The sequence below is a fragment of the Malaclemys terrapin genome, chromosome 10, assembly GCF_027887155.1.
Source record: "Malaclemys terrapin pileata isolate rMalTer1 chromosome 10, rMalTer1.hap1, whole genome shotgun sequence".
NCBI lineage: Eukaryota > Metazoa > Chordata > Testudines > Emydidae > Malaclemys > Malaclemys terrapin.
In genome coordinates, this window is record NC_071514.1 from 16,535,384 (window position 1) to 16,561,075 (window position 25,692).

Below are 25,692 nucleotides of genomic sequence, written 5' to 3' on the forward strand. Positions count from 1 at the left end.
CTCCCACTTCCAAGAGAGTTATTCCAGACATACACTGGTGTAAATGAGACAGAATCCATCCCAAAGAGAATGTTTGTTAGTGTCCAGTGAATTCACCAGGATCTGTGCTTTCACCGTGAATACCAAGTGACTTCATAATGATGAAGCTGGCAAAGTGATGTTCATTTGCTGGAATCTTATGATCATTATGCTCAATTTAGGTTGATGTGATGGCTTATTAAGTGAAATAAAATGCTGTTGAAAATCTGTTAATGATTTGACAGCCTGGCCTCACTCCACATTTCTGACCCATGAATTTTAATCTTGGTGCTGCCCATTGCTGGCACTGATGTGGATGCCAGTCTGTCAGGTTTTTCTAAACTGCATTGTATTTGACAGAAGACATTTAGGGCTTGTATACATTACCCACTGGATCTACGGTCAGTGATCGATCCAGCGGGGGTCGTTTTATCGTGTCTAGTCTAGACACGATAAATCGACCGCCGAGCACTCTCCTGTCAACTCAGGTACTCCACCAGGGCAAGAGGCACAGGCAAAGTCGACGGGAGAGCGTAAGTTGATCTAAGTACGTCGACTTCAGCTACATTATTCACGTAGCTGAAGTTGCGTAACTTAAATAGATACCCACCCCCAGTGTAGACCAGGCCTTAGTAATGATAAGGATAGCTGCCCCCGAAGAGCAGGAATAAATGACACCCCAACATGCAGTGTAGTTGTATCCGTGTCGGTCCCAGGATATCAGAGAGACAAGGTGGTTGAGGTAATATCTTTTATTGGACCAACTTCTGTTGGTGAGAGAGACGAGCTTTCGAGCTACACAGAGGTTGGTACAATAAAAGATATTATCTTACCCACCTTGTCACTCAACTTAACATCTTTCTGTCTGGGCTTGCAAAGTGCTGTCGCCCAAGTGCAGGCTGACAGATAACTGTGGAAATGCTTTACTGCCATTTCCATTTATCTCTGCCTTTTTCCTTCATGACTCACCAGACCATCATTTCATCATATGTGAGAGCCTGCGAGCTAATAAATCTCATTATTAGTGGCCTGGGTGACATAAGTTAGGGGCAGCAAAGAAGATGTCATCATGGTCTCCTCAAAATGCTTTCACTTTTATACCATCTTTGCTTTTCCACACAATGCGCAGTTAGCCTGCGGAACTCACTGCCACAATATATCCATGTGGCCAAGAGTTGAGCAGGATTAAAAGAAAAGAATTGGACATGTGTATAGATAGTAAGAATCCTAGTAGGGAGGATTTTAAATAACCCCAAGAGTTTTAGAAAGGATACAGTGTCATGCTTCGGGACATAAACTAACATTTAACTAAAGGAAGAAACTTTTCCTGGGACGGGTTATTTCACGACTGACTATTGGAGCTTTTCTCACCAATTCCTGGTAGCTGGTAGAGAGAGGCTACAGGACTGGATGGTCCATAGGTCTGATCCAGCCTGGCAATTCCTGTGTTTAGCAGAAATAATCCCACCAAATGTTTAACAAGTCAATACAGCCGTCGAATCTCACTGGGGTAGACTGCCTTCCACTGACAACAGTTTCTGCTCTTCTTGTGTTTACAGATATAGTCCACACAAAGATGCTGACCCTTTGAAGCCTAGGGAACCTGCGATAATTGAGCATTTTATTGCGTACAAGAACCAGGAACATGGGGCCTGGCTGAGGGGTGGAGACGTATGGCTGGATGACTGCCAGTGAGTTTTGCCTTATTTCAACCCTAGGAGTTCAACTCCATGTTTATGGCAAGCATAGTTGTGGTTAGACTATTTATATCGCTTTGCACCTTGCATATGGTCATGATTAAAATAAAAATGAAACATTCAGAAAACACAGGCATTATTTTACACAAACAAAACCTGTTTTGTCCGAAGTGAAGAGTCTGCTGAATTGGTTTTGAGTGTGATTTTGTACAGATTTTCAAAGCAGCAGCAAAAATTGGCTCAAATAAACCATTCTATATGAAAAATGAAGTGCTTAAAATAAACAAAATAAATCATAAGCCTGACCAGCCTCCCCGGCTAAGCTTGGGTCATGGTTCAGTTTTATGTGGTTCAGTGTTGTGCTGAATAAGCCAGTACCAAGGAAGCAGACACAAAACTATGCATCACGATAGGGAGGGAGAGGAATTGGGAAAATGCACATTGTACGCCCTTTGAAAGCCGTTTCCTGTGCTGCTCAGGACAGACTCTCTTTGCACTTGGGAACGGATGATCTTCTTCAGTTTCCGCTTCTGATCCAGTATCTTGATAGCAACCTCAATTAACCAAGGCAAAAAAGTAAAAAGCTAGTTTACAGGGTACATTGCACTACACTCGTACAATTGTCTGCCCGTATGCGGTATCCAGTTGCCTGCAAAAACTGCCTTACCTTAGAATAATCCAAGCCTTTTAAAGAGACCACTGGCTATAAACTGGCCTTAGTGACTCCGTGAGACCAGCAAGAATTAAAGTAGGTCAGAATGGACAGAAATATAATATCAAGTCTTCTTATTTGTCCTTCTTATGGACTATGTTAGCCAAAAATGTTTATCATTCCTGCCTTTTCAGATTAGTTGCATGTTATTTTGACATTTGCATTCTTTACTGAAATAGCAGAGTTTCTAAATACTGCACGAGTTTCTCCATCTTATCAGTTTTTGGCAGTGTCCTTTGGAGTGCATCTGAGGCTGCAGCCATAATCAGAGTTAATTTTCATTTCTATTGCTACAGTAAGACCTATGTATTACATTAACAAAGCAAATGGTAATGTGGCATGCAGTACATGAACGTCTCCTGGGGCTGTAAGAATAATACATGAAAAGTAGATAGCATGTAATATGCTACCACCTACTGACTGAATCAAGGAGATTGTTTTTATTCTGTTCCCAGCTTTACATTGATTTTTGTCTTATGCGTGACGGTTTAAATTCTAGCACCAAGTTGTAACGGTGATGCTTGTGTCAGTATACAATAGAGATGGGCTCACACTATAACATTAATCGCTGTATCTGGATTCTAATGTCCTCCAAGTGTGGGGGGCGTTTGAAACTGGCATTCTGGTTTGGCCCATTATAAGAATAGGAATCATTTGTAAAATTAAGATCCAGGTCCAGATTCGGAGTTTGAAAGCTCAGTAGCATTTTGATCCAAAGTTTTGATTCAGGTCTCTCTCCAATCTGTATCTGATCACTGATGAAACAGAAGTCAAAATCTTCTACCCCCTTTTAAGCTACTGCATAGAAAGGCTATGTGACTTGAGAAATAAACACAGAGGTGCATAAGGGGGAAATGTGTGTAGGGCAGAGGATTATTACATAACAGAAAATAGTTTGAGAGAGACAAACTGGACTTCTTTAAATAACTTTGAAACGGTCATGGTAGTCAGAGATGGGGCTGGGGGGGGGGGGGGGAAGACTGATCAGTATCCAATAAGTAAGTCCTTCCCCCTGCAATGGCAGAATATAATCTCAGTTAAACATCTATCAAACTACCATTACACTTGATCTATACACCTTATGAGCCATGCTATAAAACCCTTTTTCACAAACTGGAATATGAACAAAATTGCTAAAGCTTTTAGTTCACCCCACCCTCCCATTTAAAATAAGGAAGATTAATTTTGTTAATTAACCCCAGCCCTCCTTGTTCATATTAAAATCCTTACTGGTTTGGATATCTCAATTTGGCATTGCCTATCTTTGGGAAGAACGAAGGCTCTGTATCGTTGCGTGTGAATCACCTCCCCACTCTTTTCTCTCATTGCAGGTTTGCAGACAATGGCATTGGCCTGACCTTGGCAAGGTAAGCATTATTCATTCCTAGTTTGCCATCCCCCTACTTTGGCCTATGATTCCAAAATAGAGTTTGCCATAAACAACCCCTTTAACATACAGTCCTGTCTCTCCTAGCGGCGGAACTTTCCCACATGACGATGGTTCAAAGCAAGAAATAAAGAACAGCCTGTTTGTCGGTGAGAGTAAAAACGTGGGGACCGAGACCATGGACAACCACATTTGGGGGCCCGGAGGCCTGGATCATAGTGGAAGGACTCTCCCCATAGGCCAGTAAGTTTTGCCCAGCACAAGGGAACAGTTCCCATCCCTTCTGTTTGTTTAAGTTTATATATTTTTTAAGCACAGTTTGGTGTAATTTAAAATGAAGAAATTCTACACAGAGGATTTTGTTTCATGTCTCTTGTTCCCAAGGTCCTCATTGTGCAGCTGCTGCTGGCAGGCACGTGCTTGCAGGCTGCCAGGACAGCATCAATACCTGCTTCGTGAACTGGGCTGGGGGGACGGCTAAAGTAGAGGAAGAGTTTGCTAACTGGGCAAGCTTTTCAACTGTATACATGTAGTCAGCAAGGATTGGGCAATGCAGCAATCTCCACCCGTATCAGCTGCCAGTCACCAAGGAAATCTCTCGGGATCCCTGCCCAGGCTTTGGACCAAGCACAGTTGCTGCTGGGTTTGCATGATCTTTGTGCCCTTGTTAAATGTTTTACAAGCTGCCTGTGAATTTCACAGGTGACCTCATCAGTGATCTTGGTGCTCTGAGTTGGTTTTGCAAAGGCAATGATATTTTCTTGTTGTTTTTAAAAACGTAACCACCTCAAGAGAAGTCTCCAGTGCACAAACAGCTTGAATGTCATATCTTTCTGCATGACACTCCTCAATTCTGCTTGTCAATGGAGGCACAGTAGGCCTATCCTCTATACCAGTGTTTCTCAAACTGGAGCCGCCGCTTGTGTAGGGAAAGCCCCTGGCGGGCCAGGCCGGTTTGTTTACCTGCCCAATCTGCAGGTCCAGATGATTGCGGCTCCTACTGGCCACGGTTCACCGCTCCAGGCCAATGGGAGCTGCTGGAAGCAGCGTGGGCCGAGGGACGTACTGGCCGCCGCTTCCCTACACAAGCGGTGGCCCTAGTATAAGAAACACCGTTCCAATAGTGAAATGTTTTTTTAGTACCCTGTTCTACAGTCCTTTGTCTTCAGTGGAAGTTGTGTGTAAGAGCTCCCAAAGGCAAGGAGCACTCACTTGAATGAGAAATTCTTGTGTGAGGAAGTACCACTCATGTGAGTAAGGGATTGTGGTCTTGTTTATTATGAGCAATCCTTGACATGTTTTATCCAAGCCTGTTAAAGGGTTAAAACATCACATTCACTCCAAATCAGAATGTGAAAAAGAATGTGTCTTCTCTACCTTTCCACTGGTATCTAAATGATCTCTGGTTAATGTGCTCTGGAGCTCCCGTAAAACTGTATCCTAGGCAGTGCAACAGTTTTTTGCATCTTTAAAGGCCAGTTTTTATTTTATTTGTGCCAGACTGCTTATCTCCCTGCTCCTATGAAAGCTGTCTTGGGATTTTAGCCCTGCAGTGATTCAGAATGAGGAGTGCAGATCTGATCAGTTACAGGTTTTGCTGCTGCTGCAGAACTTGTTTGTGATTGCAGCATGAATTTTTCCTTTTTAGGTCAGTGCCTTGGCATTATCCAATGTTCTTGCCTTTAGGAGTACAGATAAAGATGATCTGCTTAGACACGAGAGACCTTGACTGAACTCATAAGAACTGAAGGGTTGCACAGGCTAAAACAAAAGCAGCACTAACTCAGAGTTATCCTGCTGGCTGGACAAAATAATGTCAGCTACAGAGCAAGCATCATGCGGCTATCCATTATCTAAGATACAGACTGATGTCTACGGTAACTCTTTCTGACCAAATCTCCCTCTCTCTATTTTTCAAATATGTTTTAGGAATTTTCCAATTCGAGGGATTCAGTTCTATGATGGGCCGGTCAATGTCCAAAACTGTACGTTTCGCAAGTTTGCTGCACTGGATGGTCGCCACACAAGTGCCCTGGCATTCCGGCTCAACAATGCCTGGCAGAGCTGCCCCAATAACAATGTCACGGATGTTCTATTTGAAGACGTTCCCGTGAGTTATTCCTTAAAATGGGCTCCTTGGCATTTGGTTTTGGACGTGAGTGTGATGGTGAAAAATGTGATTCAGGAAATGACCATTGGGGAAAAAACAACATCAGAATTGGAAGCCTAACAACCTAGTCCCAATGATTGCCACGTTTTTAGCAAATTAGGTGTAAATTAAGGATAAGAAAACTGGTTTGGATTAAAAAAAAACAAGCCCAACTTTCTCACAAACTCAGAGCAAACCAGAACCAGAGCTATTTCCCCAAAAGCTTGTTTCCCGTATAAATAAATAGCATTTCTAGTTCTGTGAGCCTCTGCACTACCACAGGCCTGATTCCATTTCCCTGTACAAAGAGTAATTCTACTGAAGTTAAGAGAGGTACTGTTGGAGTAAAACCAGTACAGGTGAGAGGAAAATAAGTCCCCTTTGGTTCCAGGTGGGGTAAGATGTTGAAGTGCCAGCATAGAAAGGCTGTTCTTATAAAAGTTCCAGCCGAATACCAAGGATAGGGGCGGCTCCAGGCACTAGCACAGCAAGCGTGTGCCTGGGGCGGCAAGCCACGGGGGGCGGCCTGCCGGTCGCCGTGAGGGCGGCAGTCAGGCAGCCTTTGGCGGCATACCTGAGGGAGGTCCGCCAGTCCCTCGGCTTCGGCGGCAATTTGGCGGCGGGTACGGAGAAGGCGTGGGACCAGCAGATCACCCGCAGAAATGCTGCCGAATCCGCCTGAGCAGCGGACCTCCAGCAGGCATGCCGCCGAAGGCTGCCTGACTGCCATGCTTAGGGCGGCAAAAAACATAGAGCTTCCCCTGACCAAGGAACATCCCTGTGAGCAGAATCTGGGTTGAATTCTGTTCTTATTTACATCTGGTAATTCCATTGACATCAGTTCCGCAAATGTAAATGAGAGCAGAATTTGGCCCAAAAGGTTCTGATCTGCTTTGAATAAGCATGTGAACTTTCGGGTGCTTGTCTGAACCAAACCAAGCAATTAATTAGAAGTAATCCTGGTGAGAGAGAAATTGACAGGTATTTTTGCATCTGCTTGTACAAATACATGCCTGCTGGTCCTGAGAGTGTCCCTCTTCCTGATGAAATGTACCTAGCAGCTGTTTAATCCAATTAAGAAGCTTTGCAAGTGTATTTACAGACATCTGTGGATTGAACGAATGATTTTGATTGCCTCATGTTTACTAAATACCAGATATGCTAAAATTTCATGAGAAAAGTTGATTAAAAATCTTTGTGCCAAGTGTCTGGTAGGGAGAAAAAAATCCCCCAAAGTGTCCAACCCAGCCTCAGCCACATTGCATCAGGCTGGTTTGTGACATTCAATTTATTTAACTTGGATAAAAACCACTGGTCAGAAGTCACATAAGCAGCCATGTCCCCGGGGAAGCCGCCGATTGTTCCCAGTGTAAGTGCAACTTTATGTAGCATACAAATTTTAAAAAATGAAGAAGAAGTAGGAACACATGAACTGGGTCAGATAAAATAAAAATGTCCCTGAACCTTCCAACAAAACGTGAACCTCACCCCCCAGGATGGAGGCCAGGAGTAGAATGCTGGTGGTTTGTCCTCTACCTCTTTCATTCATGGTCAACAGGAAAGGGCGTATGACCCAGCAGACTTTTGCTGTGCATGACTTAGCTCTGCTTTAGCCTCAAGCACTGACCATGCATGCAGTATGTAGACAAGGGAGGGGCAACTCAAATATTCTAGCAAATGTCACTGAAATTCCTGCTAGCTGACAAGACCAACACTGCCAAAAGTGGCCACAGATTTTGGGTGCTCCTTTTTGGGGGGCACCCAGCCTGAGTTACTCAGAGCCTGATTTCCTTCCACAGGTGCTGAGCACCTAGAAGCTCCATTGACTTCAACTGGAGTTGTGAGTGCTCAGAGCTTCTGAAAACCAGATCTAAGATGTCTCAAGTTGAGGACCCAAAAATGGGGGCACCCAAAACCAATGACCATTTTTGAAAACATTGGCCCTAATGTACAATTAAGTTTCCCCATCCCTACAGTGACTAGCAAATCCAAATGCCGCTTCTTGTCCCAACTATTTTACAATGCTAGTTAAAATCAAACAATTCAAGCCATTCCAACAACCACAGAATTGTCCTTCACTTAAAATGCTAAGCACTTAAAATACTTGAATTGCTCCTCTGGTATATAAATATATGTCACTGTTCTGTTTAGATTACTTCAAGAGTGTTCTTTGGAGAACCTGGACCCTGGTTCAATGACCTGAATATGGATGGTGATAAAACATCAGTTTTTCATGATGTAGATGGCTCTGTGTCGGGATATCCTGGCTCATACCTTATAAAGGAAGATAACTGGTTAATCAAACACCCAGACTGTATTGATGTGCCAGATTGGAGAGGTGCCATCTGCAGTGGGCACTATGCACAGGTACCAAGAATTTACATTACACCACTGGCATTGCGTTGGGAGTACAGGAGTTGAAGGTGATAGGTTTATAGCTATTTTAAATTTCCCAGTACGGTGGGGCTTGAAGTCATCTTGAACTCAGAAATATGCACTTCTATGGGACACTCGGGGTGTCCTAACATTGGGCAGTGCATCTGCCTGCATGGTTTTGCGCACACACACACGAGTTTGCCTGTCAATATTATGGCACATTTTCAGAGGCACTTTAAAAATTTTGGCCAGGAATATGAAACAATGAAAAGATCACTGCACTTCTGTAGCAACTTCTGTCCAAAAATCTCCAAGCATGTCAGAAGCATTGATAAATTAAGTTTTCACAAACTGACTCTAAGATAGGGAAGTGTTATTTTCCCCATTTTTATGGAGGAAATTGTATCACAGCTAAGTTAGGTGACTTACCCACAGTCTCGTAGGAAGTCTCTTGTAGAGGCCAGAATAGAATCTGGATCTCCTAACTTCCATTCCTGTGACTTAGCCACAAAACTATTCTTCCTCCCACAAAAGCACATGGTACCACTGCCTAGAACCAGTCCTTCACTCTCTCTTATGTGAAGTGACTATTTTTTAGCTTTGTTTTAGATACTGCAAGTGTTTTCAGAATAATATACTTAAAGCCAATTTGTAGCCATCTATCTTATTAAACCAATTGTAACTGTTTTCCTAATCTAGATATACATCCAGGCCTACAAGTCAGCCACCCTGAGAATGAAAATAATCAAAAACGACTACTACAGTCATCCTCTCTACTTGGAGGGGGCTTTAAGCAAAAGTTCTCCTTACCAGCAGTATCAGCCAGTCATAACACTGCAAAAAGGTTATACCGTCCATTGGGACAAGACGGCACCCGAGGAACTGGCTATATGGCTCATCAACTTCAACAAGTGAGTGATTCCTTCAAACCCTACCCCACAAAAGTAGCATCCCAACTCAGTAATGGAGCTATAAATGGTTAAAGAATGATGTTACTGAAATAGTCATGAGGAGTTCTTTCAGGGTTAACATCATTATTCCATGAAGCCCACTCTGAACTGCCCCATCTTTTAATTTGTCATGATACTTATGTCCCTCTGGATACATTTTTTTTTTTAGATGCCTAGGATCAAATTAATCCCTGGTGAATAGATGCCAATGGTATTAGATCAGGGATGAGTGTAGCTCAAATTGCTTAAGTAGCACATAGATGTTCTCTTAAAGGCTAAATTATGTTGACCAGCCAGGAAAAAAGAGTTACATTTCAAAGTGAACTATTTAACTTGGCTGATGACGTGCCCAGGAAAGTCATAGTCATGTGTCTATTATTTGTTATAATGTGGCTCTTTGCTATTTTAGGAACGACTGGATCCAGCTAGGGTTGTGTTATCCTAAAGGGACAACATTTTCCATTCTCTCAGACATCCACAATCGTCTCTTGAAGAAAACATACAAAACTGGGACCTTCTATAGGACCTTGCAGATGGACAAATTGGAGTACAGATACCCTACCAAAGGATACTATTACTGGGATGAGGACACTGGGTAAGGAAATAGCCCTTGGTCAACTAGACAGATATGAGAGAGCCATCTGACCCAGAAAGTGTTTTGGCCCAGACCAACATTCAAATGCAAACTGGAATCACAACAAACAGATTCCTTGAGACCTGATCAACTTTTCATTTCCTTCTGACTCATGGTGGCTGCCACTCATTCATGTGCTCTCAGCCACAGCCCCTCGCCTCCGATAGCTCCCAGTGCCAAATGAATGCACAGCAGGGCAAAAGGAAAAGCAGAAAGAGGACCCAGTTTATAGCAATGAAGTTACGCTGAACAAGCATAAAACCCTTCTTATTTCAAAAATTCGATCTAGGAATCTTAAACCACAACCATTTATGAGCATCGACATGTGTCATGCATAGCTGCCTAATGGATTTGAACAGGACAAATTTACCCCTTGGGGGATAGGACTCTTTCTTATAGGAAATTGAGGCTGGTTTTTATATATAGAGAGAGAAAGATGTATATTTATATATATAGCGCTCCCTCGGTGGGAATACTCGGGGGGAGTGGATCTATGTTTCCATCCCCACAATATCTCATGGAGGAGGGACTGAGGTGGCTGTGGTGCATGAGATTGGACTGACCACTGGGGAGCAGGAAGATCTTCTTGGCCCAGTCTGGTGCCACCTTCCAGTCACCATGGGCCCCAGTGGAGACACCAGGCACCTGGCACCTGGACAGGGAGCAAGGGGGCGATAGCGCACATGGCGCCAAGCACCTGGTGAGGGGTGGGGGAGTGCAGGGCACCAGCCATGGAGGAACTGATGTAGGAATGGCCATCAGAACTACCAGGAAGCCCCTTCCCAGCCTCGATGGGCTGCCCATCTCCCCCACTTCCATTCTCAGTAACTCCCTTTTGCTGTCCCTCCTATCCCTCCACCCCTGATTCACAGGGAATATCCTCCCGCCTCTGAATAAATACATATACACACACTGATTTATGTAAAAATAACGGCCCTCTAGAGCTACACCTCTACCCCGATATAACGCGACCCGATAGAACACAAATTCGGATATAACGCGGTAAAGCAGCGCTCCGGAGGGGGGCTGCGCTCTCCAGAGGATCAAAGCAAGTTCAATATAACGCGGTTTCACCTATTACGTGGTACGATTTTTTGGCTCCCAAGGACAGCATTATATCGGGGTAGAGGTGTATATAAATACACAATGTGTGATGTGGTATAAATATTCTATTAGCATCAGTCTAGGATGGCTGTATTACACATTTGTTATCACAAAGCACTGAGACGTACTCTGTTATAACCTGGACCTATTCGTTTTGGTGTGTAACACCCCATGATTTGTGCCTTGTCACCCCCAATTTGCAGGCTGCTGTTTCTGAAACTCAAAGCCCAGAATGAGAAGGAGAAGTTTGCCTTCTGCTCAGTCCAAGGCTGCGAGAGAATAAGGATCAAAGCTGTGATCCCCAAGAACGCTGGAATTAGTGACTGTGAAGCCAAGGCCTATCCCACATACATGGAAAATCCAGTAATAGATGTGCCGATGCCTAAGAAGCTCTCTAACACACAACTGGTAAAGTACCTTGTTTGCTATTACATTTCTATGACCGTTGTTCTGTTTCCTTGTAAATTTACAAGCTTTATCATGCATCATTCCATGTAGCCATGGAGACCATCTCTAGAAGAACTACTCTATCCTGTGCATAACTTCCTGAAATGGTCCAGAAGTGTAAAGCAACCTAAATCAGCCACCAGCTAGTACAGAAAACCCAGATTCATAAAAGGAAGAGATACTTAAAGCTGCATGCCTGCCTCCTAGGGATAGGTGCTGGATACTCATGGGGGCAATGGGGATAGCTCTGGGGTACTGAAGACTGACTGCATTTCACAGTAAGAATTTGATCTAATGGTCAGGGGTGGAGTGCTGCACATAGAAACACAACTCACAAAGTGATGAGCAGGGCGACGGGTTGCTCAGGAGAACTTGATTGGGCTCTGATGAGAGTTCTGCTGCATGGCTGCAAGCCATGCCTACCTAATAGCAGAAGCAATGCCAGAGGGGGGATTGCATTGCTAAGGGTATGTCTATGCTGCAAAGAAAAACCCGGGGCACTACATTTCAGAGCCCAGGTCAATTGACTCAGGCTCACATTGCTCAGGCTGTGGGGATGAAAATAGCACTGAAAGATAGGTTCATGTTCTGTTCCCAGCCCTGCTCTTTCTTACCTTTCTCACTTGGAGCAGGCATGCAGGATCAAAGCTTCAATTAACTACATATCACTGCACAAAACAAAACTTTCCTTTTTGTGAAACTAGCAAAATTTAAATGTTGACAGGATCAGCTCAGAGGTTAAGATTTTGCCCAGATTTAATTAACAATGTCATTTGGCAAGTGTCAATATATTAGGTACTTTGTTGATTAAACTGCTAGGAAGCTCTTGGTTTAAAATAAATAGCATTTGGGGAATAGACAAAAGTGGTAAACACTGTTTTCTATTTTTAAGCAGAATAATGACCATTTCCTAGAGCTGAAAGTACAAACCTTCAAGACCAGATACTTCCATCTCAGGGATGACTTTGCATACATTGAGGTAAGTGGTTCCTTCTCAGCCACATTTGTTGGACTTTTAGAAATACATAGGTTAAAATTCTGGGGGTTCACCCAGAATTTACTGAGGAAACTACCACTGATAGTTTCGAGGAATGAGGTCATTCAGGCTGTCTCTCTTATGAAAATGAGTAGTACAACATCATAGGCAAAAATTCAAGTTGGTCCAAGCTAGGAGATAGGGAATCCTATCCTTTGAAGCAAAGAGCAGTTCAACACTGCCATGCCACAGTCACGAGGCTCCTTACAGTTAACTGTTATGAACTCGGATTTCATTGGCACATCAAGAGTTTTTTTTTCTTTTCTGCAGGTTGATAGTAAAAAGTTTTTCCTCGCTGATGATGGTATCCAAGTCGTTGTGATTGATGGGGAGCATGGAAAAATTGTTGACCGAATAAGTTTCAAAAACTCTATTCTACAGGGAATCCCAACGCAGATAGACAATTATGTCACCAACATCAAAAACAAGTGAGTAAATAATCCAGTGTGTAATAAAACTTTAACATACAGGAGTGTTGCTGAAACGCTGACCCTTTTTCTTAGCCCTGGTCACCTGATATGGCTTAGTTACAAAATCTTAATGACATGGTTCATGACATGATTCAGTTGCATGACATGGCTCAGTATCAACTTCATCAGAATCCAAATGCTGAGTTTCAAAGTGGCTCTAAGGCATGGACTGTAAACCTGTGAAAAAACTGTCATTGTCAGTTCCTAAACCACAATGCTCCTAATCTGTTTTCATATTGCCTGAGTAATCTGTTAGTTCTCATCAGATGCCACTGATAAAATATATGCATGCTATGTGCATGTGTTCCATCCCTAAACACATGAGCTGTGTGTTTTGATTTCTGTAAGCATGCTAGCCAGAGATCCAGAGCAATGAAACTAGACTGTTGAGTACCAAACACATGTTCCGAGTAGCTGTATTCTGGAGCACAGTAGTCTAGCCAGCCGGAAGTACTAATAGAAACCATATCAATGCTTCTTAAATTGAGGATTGTGTTCTCTGCTCATATTGGTTTGTAGAGTATTAATACACGTAATTGTTGGTAGAGGTATTTATTCTTATCTTTTATCAAGTTACTGATCCATGAGAGGACCTTCCTTCTTATCCCATGACAGCTTACTTTGCTTAAGAGCCATTGGTGAGGGACCTTGTCAAAGGCTTTCTGAAAATCTAAGTACACTATATCCACTGGATCCCCCTTGTCTACATGCTTTTTGACCCCCTCAAAGAATTCTAGTAGATTGGTGAGGTATGTTTTCCCTTTACGAAAAACATGTTGACTCTTCCCCAACAAGTTATGTTCACCTATGTGTCTGACAGTTTTGTTCTTTACTATAGTTTCAACCAGTTTGCCCAGTACTGAAGTCAAGCTTATTGGCCTGTAACTGCCAGGATCACTTCTGGAGCCCTTTTTAAAAATTGGCATCACATTAGCTATCCTCCAGTCATTTGGTACAGAAGCTAATTTAAATGATAGGTTACAGACTACAGTTTGTAGTCCTGCAATTTCACATTTGAGTGCCATCAGAACTCTTGGGTGAAAACCATCTCATCCTGGTGACTTATTACTGTTTAGTTTATCAATTTATTCCAAAACCTCCTCTAATGACACCTCAATCTGGGACAGTTCCTCAGATTGTCACCTAAAAAGAATGGTTCATGTTTGGGAATCTCCCTCACATCCTCAACTGTGAAGATCAATGCAAAGAATTAATTTAGTTTCTCTGCAATGGCCTTATTGTCCTTGAGTGATCCTTCAGCATCTTGATCATTCAGTGACCCCACTGGTTGTTTAGCAGGCTTCCTGCTTCTGATGTATTTTTTAAAAAATTGCTATTACTTTTTGAGTCTTTTGGCTAGCTATTCTTCAAATACTTTTTTGGCATTCCTAATTATATTTTTATACTTAATTTGCCAGAGATTATGCTCCTTTCTATTTTCCTCACTAGGATTTAACTTCCACTTCTTAAAGGATGCCTTTTTGCCTCTCACTGCTTCTCTTACTTTGTTGTTTAGCCATGGGGCTCTCTTTTTGGTTCTCTTACTATGTTTTTTAATTTGGGGTATACATTTAAGTTGAGTCTCTATTATGAGTCTTTAAAAAGTTTCCATGCAGCTTGCAGGAATTTTACTTTTGGTGCTGCACCTTTTAATTTCTGTTTAACCAACGTCTTCATTTTTGTGTAGACCCACACCTCATTTTTGTGGTGTTTTCCCCACAGAGGCTTGTTTGGGGGGGTGGGGGGTGGGGTTCCAGGTGCAGCGGCAATGGGACTCTACAGGGGCTTCCAGGTGAAGGTTGTTGGGGCTCAGCGGAGGGGTCTGGGTGTGGGGGTCTTAGTAGGGGGGTCTGGGTGCTGAGGGAGTGGGGCTTGGTGGGGTGGGGGTCTCGGTGCAGACAGTTGGCTGTCGGTGTGGGGACCCAGGGTGGTGCAGGGGGTGGGATATCAGGGTGGGGGTTTGAGTGTAGGGAACTCAGTGGGGTGTGTCTGGGTGCAGGGGTCTGGAAGCAGGGGGTCTGGGTTCAGGGGGGCTCCAGATGTAGGGGTTGATGTGCAGTGGCGTGGGGTTTGGGTATGGAGAGCTAGGGGAGTTCTGGGTGTACGGGGTGAGGGTGGCGTGGGTGTCTGGGTATGGGAGGTCTGGATGCACAGGGGTTGGGTGGATGGGGGAGCAGCTCCCCGTACAGTGACCCCTCCCCCCACAGCTGAGGATTGATGGGGGCAGGAAGCAGGGGAGGCTGCTGAGCTTCCTGCAGCTGGGGGAGGCTTCTGGGGGTGGGTCTGACACAGACCCAGCCACTCCTTGCAGGGGAAGAGGAAGTCCCAACCTCTCCTGCCTCTAGCCCAGCCGGGACTAGCAGCTGATCCCCGGCTCAGGGTAGGAGACACTGGCCGGAGTGTTCCCAGTCCCACAGTGATTTACCTCTCGCCGGCTGCTCTGGGTGCCTGGAAAGTTGTACCTGCATTGCTAGGGAGTCGTGCGTGACTGTTTTTTTGCAGCTTCCCTTTGATTCGCTGTCAGAAAGTCATTTTTCTGCAGGGAAGCAAAGAAATCTGCGGGAGACATGAATTTTGTGCACGCACAGTGGTGCAGAATTCTCCCAGGAGTAAATTAAAGCAGTACAACTTGTGTGTGTGTAGGCAAGGCCTATGAACATGATCTTTGGACCTGTTAAGCCTTCAACTCCCATGGAAGTCAATAGAAGTGAAGAGCAGTTAGCACCTCACAGATCCTAATTTTGCAATATGTATTTAGTAGGATAGTAACCTTGGATTGTTCTCCTGCTCTTCTGAAATGTTCTCTTCGCCCTTTCCTCCATTCTCCTGCCTGCTTTCTGGAAATGGGATAAAGCCAGACATTTTAACTATAGCTGTTAAACATACCATTTATCCAAGAAAGAAAAATGGGATCTGCTGTGATGAATCTGTTTGAACTATACATTTTTAATAGTTTTTTTCCTGGAATGATAGAGCCTATTAGTTCACTCTAGGAATTTACTGCAGGCCAAGTGTCATATTTTGTCTATGCTCATACTTTTGTGATGAGTTTCCCAAAGCAAATAGCTGGAACAAGTCGAAGCTATTTTTTGAAAGCTCCAAGACAGGAAAGGCTTAGCTGAAATAAATGATTTTTTAGTAAAGTGAAAGGAAAAAAAAATCTAATATCAGACCAAGAATGTAACTAAATACATGCTGTCAACCTAATTAGTTTTATAACAGTGCAAGTATTAAATGTAACAACTGAGGTTTAAGCTAAAAACAGACTAAAGGTTTGTCTACACTACAATGGCACAGGTATGATGCACTCTAGTGTAGACATGTTCTACAGTGATGGAAGAGGTTTTTACATTGCTGTAATTAATCCACCCGCTTGAGAGGGAATTCATCCATTGACCTAGCAGTGTCTATACTGGGGCTTAGGTTGGCTTAACTACATCTCTCAGGAGTGTAAATTTTTCAAGTTTTAGGTGGAGATCAGGCCTTAGTGACTATTAACCCTTTTGTTCCTGGTTTTTCCTTGCAATTGCTGTATTGCTATTATCCCATTACAATGGATTTTAATGGAATTGTCATGTTAAGATGTAGCTAGTCCATTCAGCAGCCCAGCAGTTGCGTTCTATGTAGTAATAATCTGGAAAACAAGGAACTCTTGGATGGCTAATTATAGTGACAGTTTGTACTACTGTAACACAATGGGGCTGTTGTGTTACAACATCAAGGCTTTCTACCTGCAGAACACCCATTGACATCACTGGGACACCTTACCTGGAGAGCTTGCAAGATAGAGTAAAATAAATTAAACTAGTCTAACATTTTATCAATCACCCTGCAATGCTGCTTTAATGAAGAGGAGCACACTTGACTGCAAGGACCAGAGCCCATCTGTGCCTCATCGAAGTCAATGGCAAAACTCCCATTTTCTTCAATAGGGTCAGGATTTCTTGGTGCAGTCACTGGAGAGATCTTGGCGCTTTGCAGAAGAATAGGGGTGCTAACCTTATTAGCCTGCCTAAAGTTCAGCTTGGATGGTTCTGTCTACAGAATGCCCCTTCCAGGTTTAATTTGATAGGGGATTTTTCTTCACTTTCTGCCCTAACCTGTTTTATAGTGTTGCTTAAACAGCTGCTGAATTTTACCACAGAGGTCGCTGCAGATTTGTGATAGGTAAACTGATCTGATCCTTGAACCGTACATCATTTGTACTTCAGTCTGAGTTTATAAAGCACCTGAGGACCTTTTGGAAGACATGTGCTATTTATAAGGACACTGATAATGCACATTTGCATCAAAAATGCACTCAAAAAGAAGGAAAATTGACCCTCTGCACAGATTCTAGGGAGGTGAATTTATTTGAGATCTAATCCGTTGCTGATATGAAAACAAAGAGTTAAATGAGAATTGCTTAGTGCATCCCAGATGAAGCACATTCCACTCAGAGTGGCATGTGATGGAAATGCTGATTTTGAACATTTAAACCGCTCTAGAAACTCAGTGTCAAATAAGCAAATTAAATATGCTTCCTAATGGATTTTGCATATATGGAAAAGTGAATATGTGGTTAAGTCGTTGGAGAACATCTAGTTCACAGGTGTCCCAGTGTCACACTGATGGCAGATACCAATGATTAAATCAGACAAGTGACAAAGGTTTAACTATTGTTCATTTGTTTATAAATGGCTTTTGTTTTCTTTAGTTCTATAGTGGTGATGGCATCCAAAGGCAGATTCATTTCAAAAGGACCCTGGACTAAAGTACTGGAAAAACTTGGAGTTGAGAAGGGTTTTAAGTTAAAAGGTAAGGAATTTTAAAAACATAAATACAAACTTTTGATTTGTTAAACTAACAAGTTAAAAACCTTCAATATACCAACTCCTGCTAGTAAACTGACCTTGCGCAAATGAGTGGGCACTGTGCTTCTCAACTGGACTCACGTGTCAGTGAGAGAGATGCAGACCTCCCTCCTTGAGGACAGTTTGGGAAAGACCTCGGGATTTCTGCCACCCAGGCTCAGTGTGATGTCTATCATTTGGGAATATGGCATAAGGAGAAGCCACATTTACAACATCCTCGTGCTGAATGGATGCTAAGATGGCATCCACACCAGCTGTAGAGAAGGCAGTGCATTTTGGTACCCTTTGTGGAAGAAGTGCCCAGATAGCGCCCTTCCAAGTGGTGGGGAGTGAAAATACCAAATTAAAGACCATTCTGAGTGTGTCCAGGTGTCTCCTAAACATCCAGACTGTTAAACCAGAGTGCCAAGTATCAGCACAACTAAACAGCTATTTTAAATTGAGGCTTATTTAATCGTGCTTTGCTTGCACATGCCTAAACCTTCCATATCTACCTAACAATATTCTCTGTCTACAGTGCTATGATTAACACAGAATTGCTTTGAGTTCCCTCTTGAAAGTACATCCTCTATAAGGCAGTACGTCTCTGCCCACTGTCACAGCAATGACCTTTGCTAAATGCTGTTCCCAAAAGTAATGACATAGTTTTAGAGAAGGTAGAGAACTTACTTCAGGGGAGATGGCTCTGGTACCTCTTTTCCATCTCTAACTTCTCTAGTCCTCTGATTCTGCTAATGATTTCTTTTAAGATGGCCATTGATTCAGAGATAAATCATATATTCAAACTGCCACACCTAGCCCCAGCATCCAATGTGTCTGTAACTGACTGTATAATATTGTCATTGAGAAATTGTTGGTCGATATCTGCTCTGGAATTGCACGTATTTACATTGCATCAAGACGCACACCAACCCCAGAGAGTTTGCCATTGGAAGCTACTGTAACTTTAGCAAGTATTTTCTTTGAGATAAGGGAACCAGTAAGAATTGAAAATGGAGTCTCCAGCCAGCACCATTACATACCAGATGGTTCAGAAAGATCAGAGTGCACCTAGAGTCAGAGGCAAAGTTAGAAGCAATTGGCAATTGGTTTGGACCTAATTGTGAGGTTCCTGTTTATCAAGAACCAAATTTACCATGTTGTTTGGCTAAAACAAGTCATTGTGAGCAGAGCTGTGTGGAGGAGAGAAGTTTTGTTTTGCAAAGAATTTCAAGATTTCCAAATTTCCCGTTGTTCAAAATAGGAATGAAAACTAAAAATTTCAAAATTCTCTGCAAAGGACAATTCTGAAAAGTGATATTTTGGGCCATTCATTTTGATTCTGACTTTTAAAATGTGTATTAGATTATCATACATAATTTCATACAAAGTGTGAAACAAAGGATTGTTTCAAAACTAAATGTTGAACCGTTTTATTTGGAAAATGTCAAAAACAGGACCTTTCAACATTGTGGTGTTCCTCTCTGCATTAATTAATTGATAATAGTTCACATGACACACAGCAGAGTATGACCTTACAAACATCTAACATGTACAACAGAAAATTTTATAACCAGAGCACCCTCTTTAACACAGGTAGAGTGCATAGTGGTTAGCTCCATGAAGTTTGCATGTGTGTGAGTGGCATGAAGTCAAAGAGAAGTTTAAGGGGTGACTTGGTTACAGGCTAGAAGTATCTACACAGAGAACAAATATTTAATAATGGGCTCTTCATTCTAGCAGAGAAAGGTACAACACGATCCAATGGCTGGAAGTTGAAACTAGACAAATGCCAACTGGAAATAAGGCGTACATTTAATGAGAGTAATTAACCATTGGAACAGTTTACCAAGGGTCATAGTGGATTCTCTATCACTGACATTTTTAAAATCAAGGTTGGATGTTTTTCTAAAAAATCTGCTGTAGGAATTATTTGGGGGATGTTCTATGGCCTGTGTGGTACAGGAGACCAGGCTAATGATCTCAGTGGTTTCCTCTGACCTTGGAATCTATGAAAGTGCTTCGACTTGTTTGCAGTCAGCTGCAATACCAATTTATTGCTGTTGGTTTTCAGATAAAATGGCTTTTGTCGGATTCAAAGGCAGCTTTCGACCGGTCTGGGTGAAACTGATCACCGAGGAGGATGCAGCTAAAATCTATCAAGTTGTGCCAATCCCTGTGGTGAAGAAAATGAAATTATGAGGACACCATGCTTTGCCTTCCTGCTGTTAGCACTGCCCCAATAGAAAAGGACTACTGACTCTGCTCCCAACAGGCACCGTGCCACGGCGCTCCAGAGATGTAGTATTTCTTTGTTGCTGTACATGAAGAAAGCTTTATTGCAAGTGGGTAGATGGCCACATGTGACAAACAGCATTCCTTGTGTTGCACATCTTGTTTGATCCTGCCCTATTGATTTGCTCGCTGAAACCAGATTTACCTTTATTTTCTAAGCTAATATCTGGGGCAAAACTGTTTTCAAATAGTGGGGAGGGGAGTGTCAGTGCCTTTTACTTGGCCTGGTCATGTTCTGCCTCTACATCCCTTGTGAGCCTCTCAGGTATGAATGTCAAATCTAATTGCCATACAAGACTCGGAATTTTCCCATGGGACTGTTTTTGAGAGTGCAATCAGCTGCTCGCACAAAACTGGGAATGCAAATTCAGAGGCTGGCTGAAAATTTGGATCAGAAATCATAAATTATAGTCAGTATCTGAAAGCTGCAAAACATGGTCAAACAATGAGAATTTATTTGAAAGCTTCTGCACTCTTCTGTCAAACTGCTGCAGAATCCCGAGACTAAATTGTACATGCTGAACCACTTGGGAGTTATCACATTTCAGCTGATGGTACATAGTGAGGAAAGAAATGGCATAGGAGTGATTTAACACATTGTGATGCTTTGGGTTCACCCAGACCAGTAAGGGGTTGTGTCACTACTTGCCCTGGGTACCTCCGTGCTATGCAACTATGGCTCAGAACTCTGACACCAGCAGCCAGCTCAGTGATCTCACCCTGGCTTCCACCTGCTTGATTAGTCCTTGCAGGGTGACACCAACAGCCTCTTCTGTCCGGAGTCCACCCAAAACAGTCTCCCCTGTGGCGCTCAGCCCCTCTCGCTGTAGCATTCACCAAACCTTATCAAGTTCGTTGCTCCTTTGGTGAGAGAGTACGCAACACCGGCCTGTTAGTTTGGCTGAGGATTTTACTCTTCAGTTTGAAACACTGCACTGAGATGGTGGTGTACTAAAACAAGATTAAGTTTATTAACAAGGAAGTGATATTGAACTGATACCAAGTAGACAGAACTGGGACCGAAATGCCTACAAACAAACAAACAAAAGTAAAAATACCATTCTAAGACTAAAACCTAACTTAAACTAGAGTCTCTTGTTCAAAGTAGTTTTCTCACCACACTTGTTCTTCCAGCATGGCTGGCCAGTTCTTAACCCCGAACCAACACAGAGCTCAGAGCACTTTGTTTCTTTGTCTCTTCAGATGAAGGATGCCAAAAAGGCTTTTTCTCTCCGCTGATATCCTCAAAGTTTTATCTTTGTTTTCAAAGTCAGGAAGCCTGCTTGGGGGCTCAGCTTCCTGGGTCCACCCAGGAGCTGACACCATGTTCATTTTTACAGTCTCCTCCTGCCGTGATAGTGGCTCTCTCCCCAACTTGCTAGTTGGATGGCTTTGTTTACCTTTTATGTAAATGTACTTCCATTGTCTCTCTTGGCTCAATTGACATTGGAGACACATTTGTGCAGGTGGGCCCATGTCCCTTTGTCAAGGGCAGGGTGCCTTATGCCCTACCTGCCAAACACAATTTTAAGAACATATTTCCAGCGCACATTTATAAGTTTTCATACATCATGCATACATGCACCAGCAATAATATTAATGACCAACTTGTTACCAGTTGCCTATGATATCTTACATGGCACCTTTTCGATACAGTAAATTGGGGTTAGGCCAATGGAGGCTCACTGCTAGAAACTAGGGCACCCCTTACCCTCTGGCATTGGGGTGTTCTTAGGGTCACACATGTGCAAACCAAATATGGTCATAAGGGAACCTGCTATTTCTGCTCAATCCCATAACCAACAACTGGCGTTCCCATGGTTATGCTTTTAAATAGCTGTTGTCATGATTCTGTGTTTTTCCCAGGCAAGCAGCCACAGACTGATGGAAAAGACCTGACAACCATGCTCTTCACACTTACTCAGACTTTCTCACACATTCCTTCAAATATAAATTTTCAGAGCCAGCCCAGTGGACTGGTTGTGCCTACGTGACATGCTACCGAGAGGATCCACGCTTGGGTCTCTCGCCCCCAGGCAGGGAATGCTGGGGAGTCATCTTACTCCATCCCTAATCAAGGGTGAGGATTAAATTGTACTTCCAGTGCAATCAAGGGGGACAGGATCAGGCCCAATGTGTTGTGCATTACTTGCCTGTAATTTCTTCTGGCCAGGGCAGTGAGTATGTTAATAGGCTCCAGAGGGAGCTAGATCTTTCCTGGAGGGTGAATCACTAAGATGTAGGGGGCTTTGAGGTCACGTGGAAGGGCTGAAGAGGAAAAGTTGATCCCAGGAGACACACCTCCTCCCCAAATAATGTAACCTTATGTATTTTCTGCCCCCTTTCCTTCAAAACATAATATTCTACGTTTAAAAAAATGGATGATGAGCAAAGTTGAGTGTAAACCAGAACTGCTTTCTTCATTAAGCTGGGAAATGTATCTTAACCTTATAAAAACACTGTATATTGTTCAAAAATGCACATGATACAGTGCTTTGTGTTTCCCAAAGATATCATGCAGGTGTCTCAAGTGGCTTCTGTTATTCGGGTAACTTCCAAAAAAAATGGCTTCTTGAAGTAGGCAAATTGTCCATATGCCAGAGCAGTTGTGTTTCCCTCCCCTCCACTACCACCAAAAAAATCCATTGTTGGTTTGTCTTTTTTTAAATAGGACTTTTTTCTGGGTGTCTCTTTTTTCACTGTATCTAAAATGTCAGCTCTGAATTGGAATGAAGCAGCCATGAATCCATGTGTCATTGCACATGGTGTCACTGTGCAGGTGCTGAATTCCAAAAGACCTTTCTGGCACTGTTTTTGGACCAGGTTGCTGTGTGAGTCAGTTATAAGTGGTATTCAGGCTCTAATGTAGGTATATGCCCCTCCAGTCCTTCCTGGGTTTTAAAACTGGAATTGCTTTTTTTCTATACTGTTTTTATATACTGTTTTCCTTAGCGGAATTTCAAGAGTGTTGCATTTTTTTGAAAGGATCCAGGGTTATTTCTCTTTTCCCTGGCTTCTTTACATCTCATAATGAAGGATTCCTCATTCAAGCAAAGGCATGTCTGCTCTAAACCATTCATGCCATTTGGGCTAATTCCACTAGATGCAGTGTGAAAGGGCATAGCTCTCAAGAAATATACATTTCTCTCCCAATGTCTTATGATGATCTGGGTTCTTTCCATCCCCAGATCACAACTATTCCTTAAAAAAGATTAGTCTCACTTACAGTTCAACCTCGATTATACAAATCTCATTTATCTGAAACTCCCTGTTAGCCAAAACAGGATCCTATCCCTTAAGTCTAGTAATTACATTAAAAAATCCTTAATTATTCAGAACCCTGGCTATCTGAATGCATTCAGTGTCCTCCACAATATTCCCATAATCGAGGCTGTACTGTAGGTACAACGGCATCTATTGCTCTGTATTAGCAGATCATATGTACAATATAATGAATGAAAAATACTAGAAAGGGGCCAAGACCAGAATTTTTTTATTCTGAAGGTTTTAGGAGAGGAACCAGGATCAAAACCCCTCTGGGTTTGGATTTGGTTTTCCAAAAACATCCTGTTTTTGCCCTTTGCTATTCTAGCCAATCACGTCTTTATATTGTAGTAGCTGAGCACCTATCGACTCAGTACAATCAAACCCAATGGAGCAGGAGTCGAGTTCTTTGTTTAACTAATACAAAAAGGCAAGTTGCATTTGTACTGAAGTGTTGCTTCTAATTTTCACAATTTTTGGAATTCTCAGGGTGAAATCATAAGACTTGGCACTAGGAAATATACCTGTTTTTTAAATCACATCTTATCCAGGGAAAAAAGTCTGTTTTGTTCTGTCATGCAAGGATAGTCACGTGGGCCCATTTAGGAGGAAGGGGATGGGTCTTACTCTGTAAATACTTAGGATAGGATCACTGCAACTTGTTAAGCCTTAGACAGAGAACGTGGCTCGGCATAATGGGCCAGATTCTCCCCTGAAACGCAAGCAGCTCCCATTGACTCAATGGGAGTTAAGTGCATGGAACTAACGGCAGAATTTGGCCTAATATCACCAACCAATAGTTCTGATATATCATTTTTTAAATATTTGTGGATTCTAGAAGTTGTACGTGTGTTCCTCTGCAAATAGTGAATTGACTGACTCCTTGTAGTTTGTACATTCTTTAAACTGTCCCATTCACAAACTGTAAATATCCTGTCTGTAAGGTTTTATTGCTGCAAATATTTTCACGTTAGCCTACATATACAGTTGTCATTATTAAGGCAATTTTGGGGTGGGGGTGTGTCAGTTCAAATGCTTGTTTTACCTGTTGCCGAAATAGCTGGTCCTTTTTCGGAATTAGATGTATAGTGTTTTGTACATTTTCCTATAGACTTCACAATGAAAAAGATATATTTTCTATTTATTTATTACAAAGGCACTATGAGACCTAAATTTGCAGAGATTTGAAGACCTGTTACTGGATTTGAGCATTGTCCAAGCTGTTAAGGAGGTTGGAAATATGTCTTTTCAGATAATCTGCTTTGCACTTGAAAGTTATGTCCACAGAATGTGGCAATGCGTTGACTGTGTAGTTTATGCTGACAGAAGCTGTTGAAAGATTCATTCCAAAAGTTTTTGCTTACAACAGAATTAATATGTAGTAACTTGGAATACAAAAAGGTTTATCAGAATAAATATTCAATGCCAAATTATGACTTTGTCTCTTGTACTCTTCATTATAACTTTATGGCAGTGAACTGCTCTTTGTTTACATATCTTTTTGACCGTGTGTGCCTGTTCCCACCATCCTGCTTGCTTGTTCTATAACAGCTGTTAACCAGCACCTAGAGTACTTTAGGTGAGGATTGTTTTTTATGACATTTGTGAAATAAGTGTGAGTATACAGCAGAAAAAAAAATCCTGATTTTATTTTTTCATGAGTATCCATGTATCCCTATGAGGTTCTGATAACCAGGGCAATCATATTAGCGTGTTACATTTTCCATTGTGGGGTTGAGCCAAACAGACTGTCTCTATAAAATCTTTCAGAGGCAGCATTCCTAAAATGAGACTTTGGTGACAGGAAATCAGTATTTCCAACATCCAAGCACACATTTTTGAACCAAGTCTTGTGATAGTAATTAGCATTTAAAGGGCATGGTATCACCCTCCTAAGTGATTCAGACAAGGCAGCTGCTACACACTCACTCCTGGTTGAAATCAATGATATGTGTGAAATCTTCAAATCACTTACATGCAACAAATTGAAGATGAGATCAAAGGCAGCACTGAAGCTCCTGTCTCCTCCCTCCCTGTCTTCTTCCCCTCTGCTCCTGTCCCTGCCCTCATATCCTCCCTCCCACCCAAGCCTGAGCCATCATCATCCTGCATCTCATGCCAAGTCTCATGAAGGGAAAAAAACCCAGCCTTGCCTTTCAAAAAAAAAAAAAAAAAAAAGCCCAACCCATTTCAGAGAGAGGGGAAGTGGGGGCAGTGCTTAATTTGTAATGAAAGAGGTGTCATGGCACAGCCCTGGTAAGCCCTGGCACAAATTAAGCACAGACTGGGCAGCTGGAGAGGGGCAGCTGCTAGCCAGGCAC

The 25,692-nt window shown here is 42.6% G+C and overlaps 1 protein-coding gene across 1 annotated transcript in view; it reads left to right on the plus strand.

Annotated features, from left to right (window-relative positions):
• Window positions 1–24,804, plus strand: part of CEMIP (cell migration inducing hyaluronidase 1) — a 144,894-nt gene extending 120,090 nt beyond the window's left edge. Inside the window, exons 18-29 of the mRNA XM_054041306.1 lie at window positions 1,578–1,709; window positions 3,759–3,794; window positions 3,902–4,057; window positions 5,744–5,924; window positions 8,115–8,330; window positions 9,039–9,250; window positions 9,699–9,884; window positions 11,231–11,435; window positions 12,367–12,453; window positions 12,781–12,938; window positions 17,677–17,777; window positions 19,887–24,804. Of these exons, the coding sequence (XP_053897281.1) occupies window positions 1,578–1,709; window positions 3,759–3,794; window positions 3,902–4,057; window positions 5,744–5,924; window positions 8,115–8,330; window positions 9,039–9,250; window positions 9,699–9,884; window positions 11,231–11,435; window positions 12,367–12,453; window positions 12,781–12,938; window positions 17,677–17,777; window positions 19,887–20,014 (1,798 nt within the window). The 3' untranslated portion in view covers window positions 20,015–24,804. The remainder of the gene's footprint in view (window positions 1–1,577; window positions 1,710–3,758; window positions 3,795–3,901; window positions 4,058–5,743; window positions 5,925–8,114; window positions 8,331–9,038; window positions 9,251–9,698; window positions 9,885–11,230; window positions 11,436–12,366; window positions 12,454–12,780; window positions 12,939–17,676; window positions 17,778–19,886) is intronic.
• The last annotated feature ends 888 nt before the right edge of the window (window positions 24,805–25,692 follow it).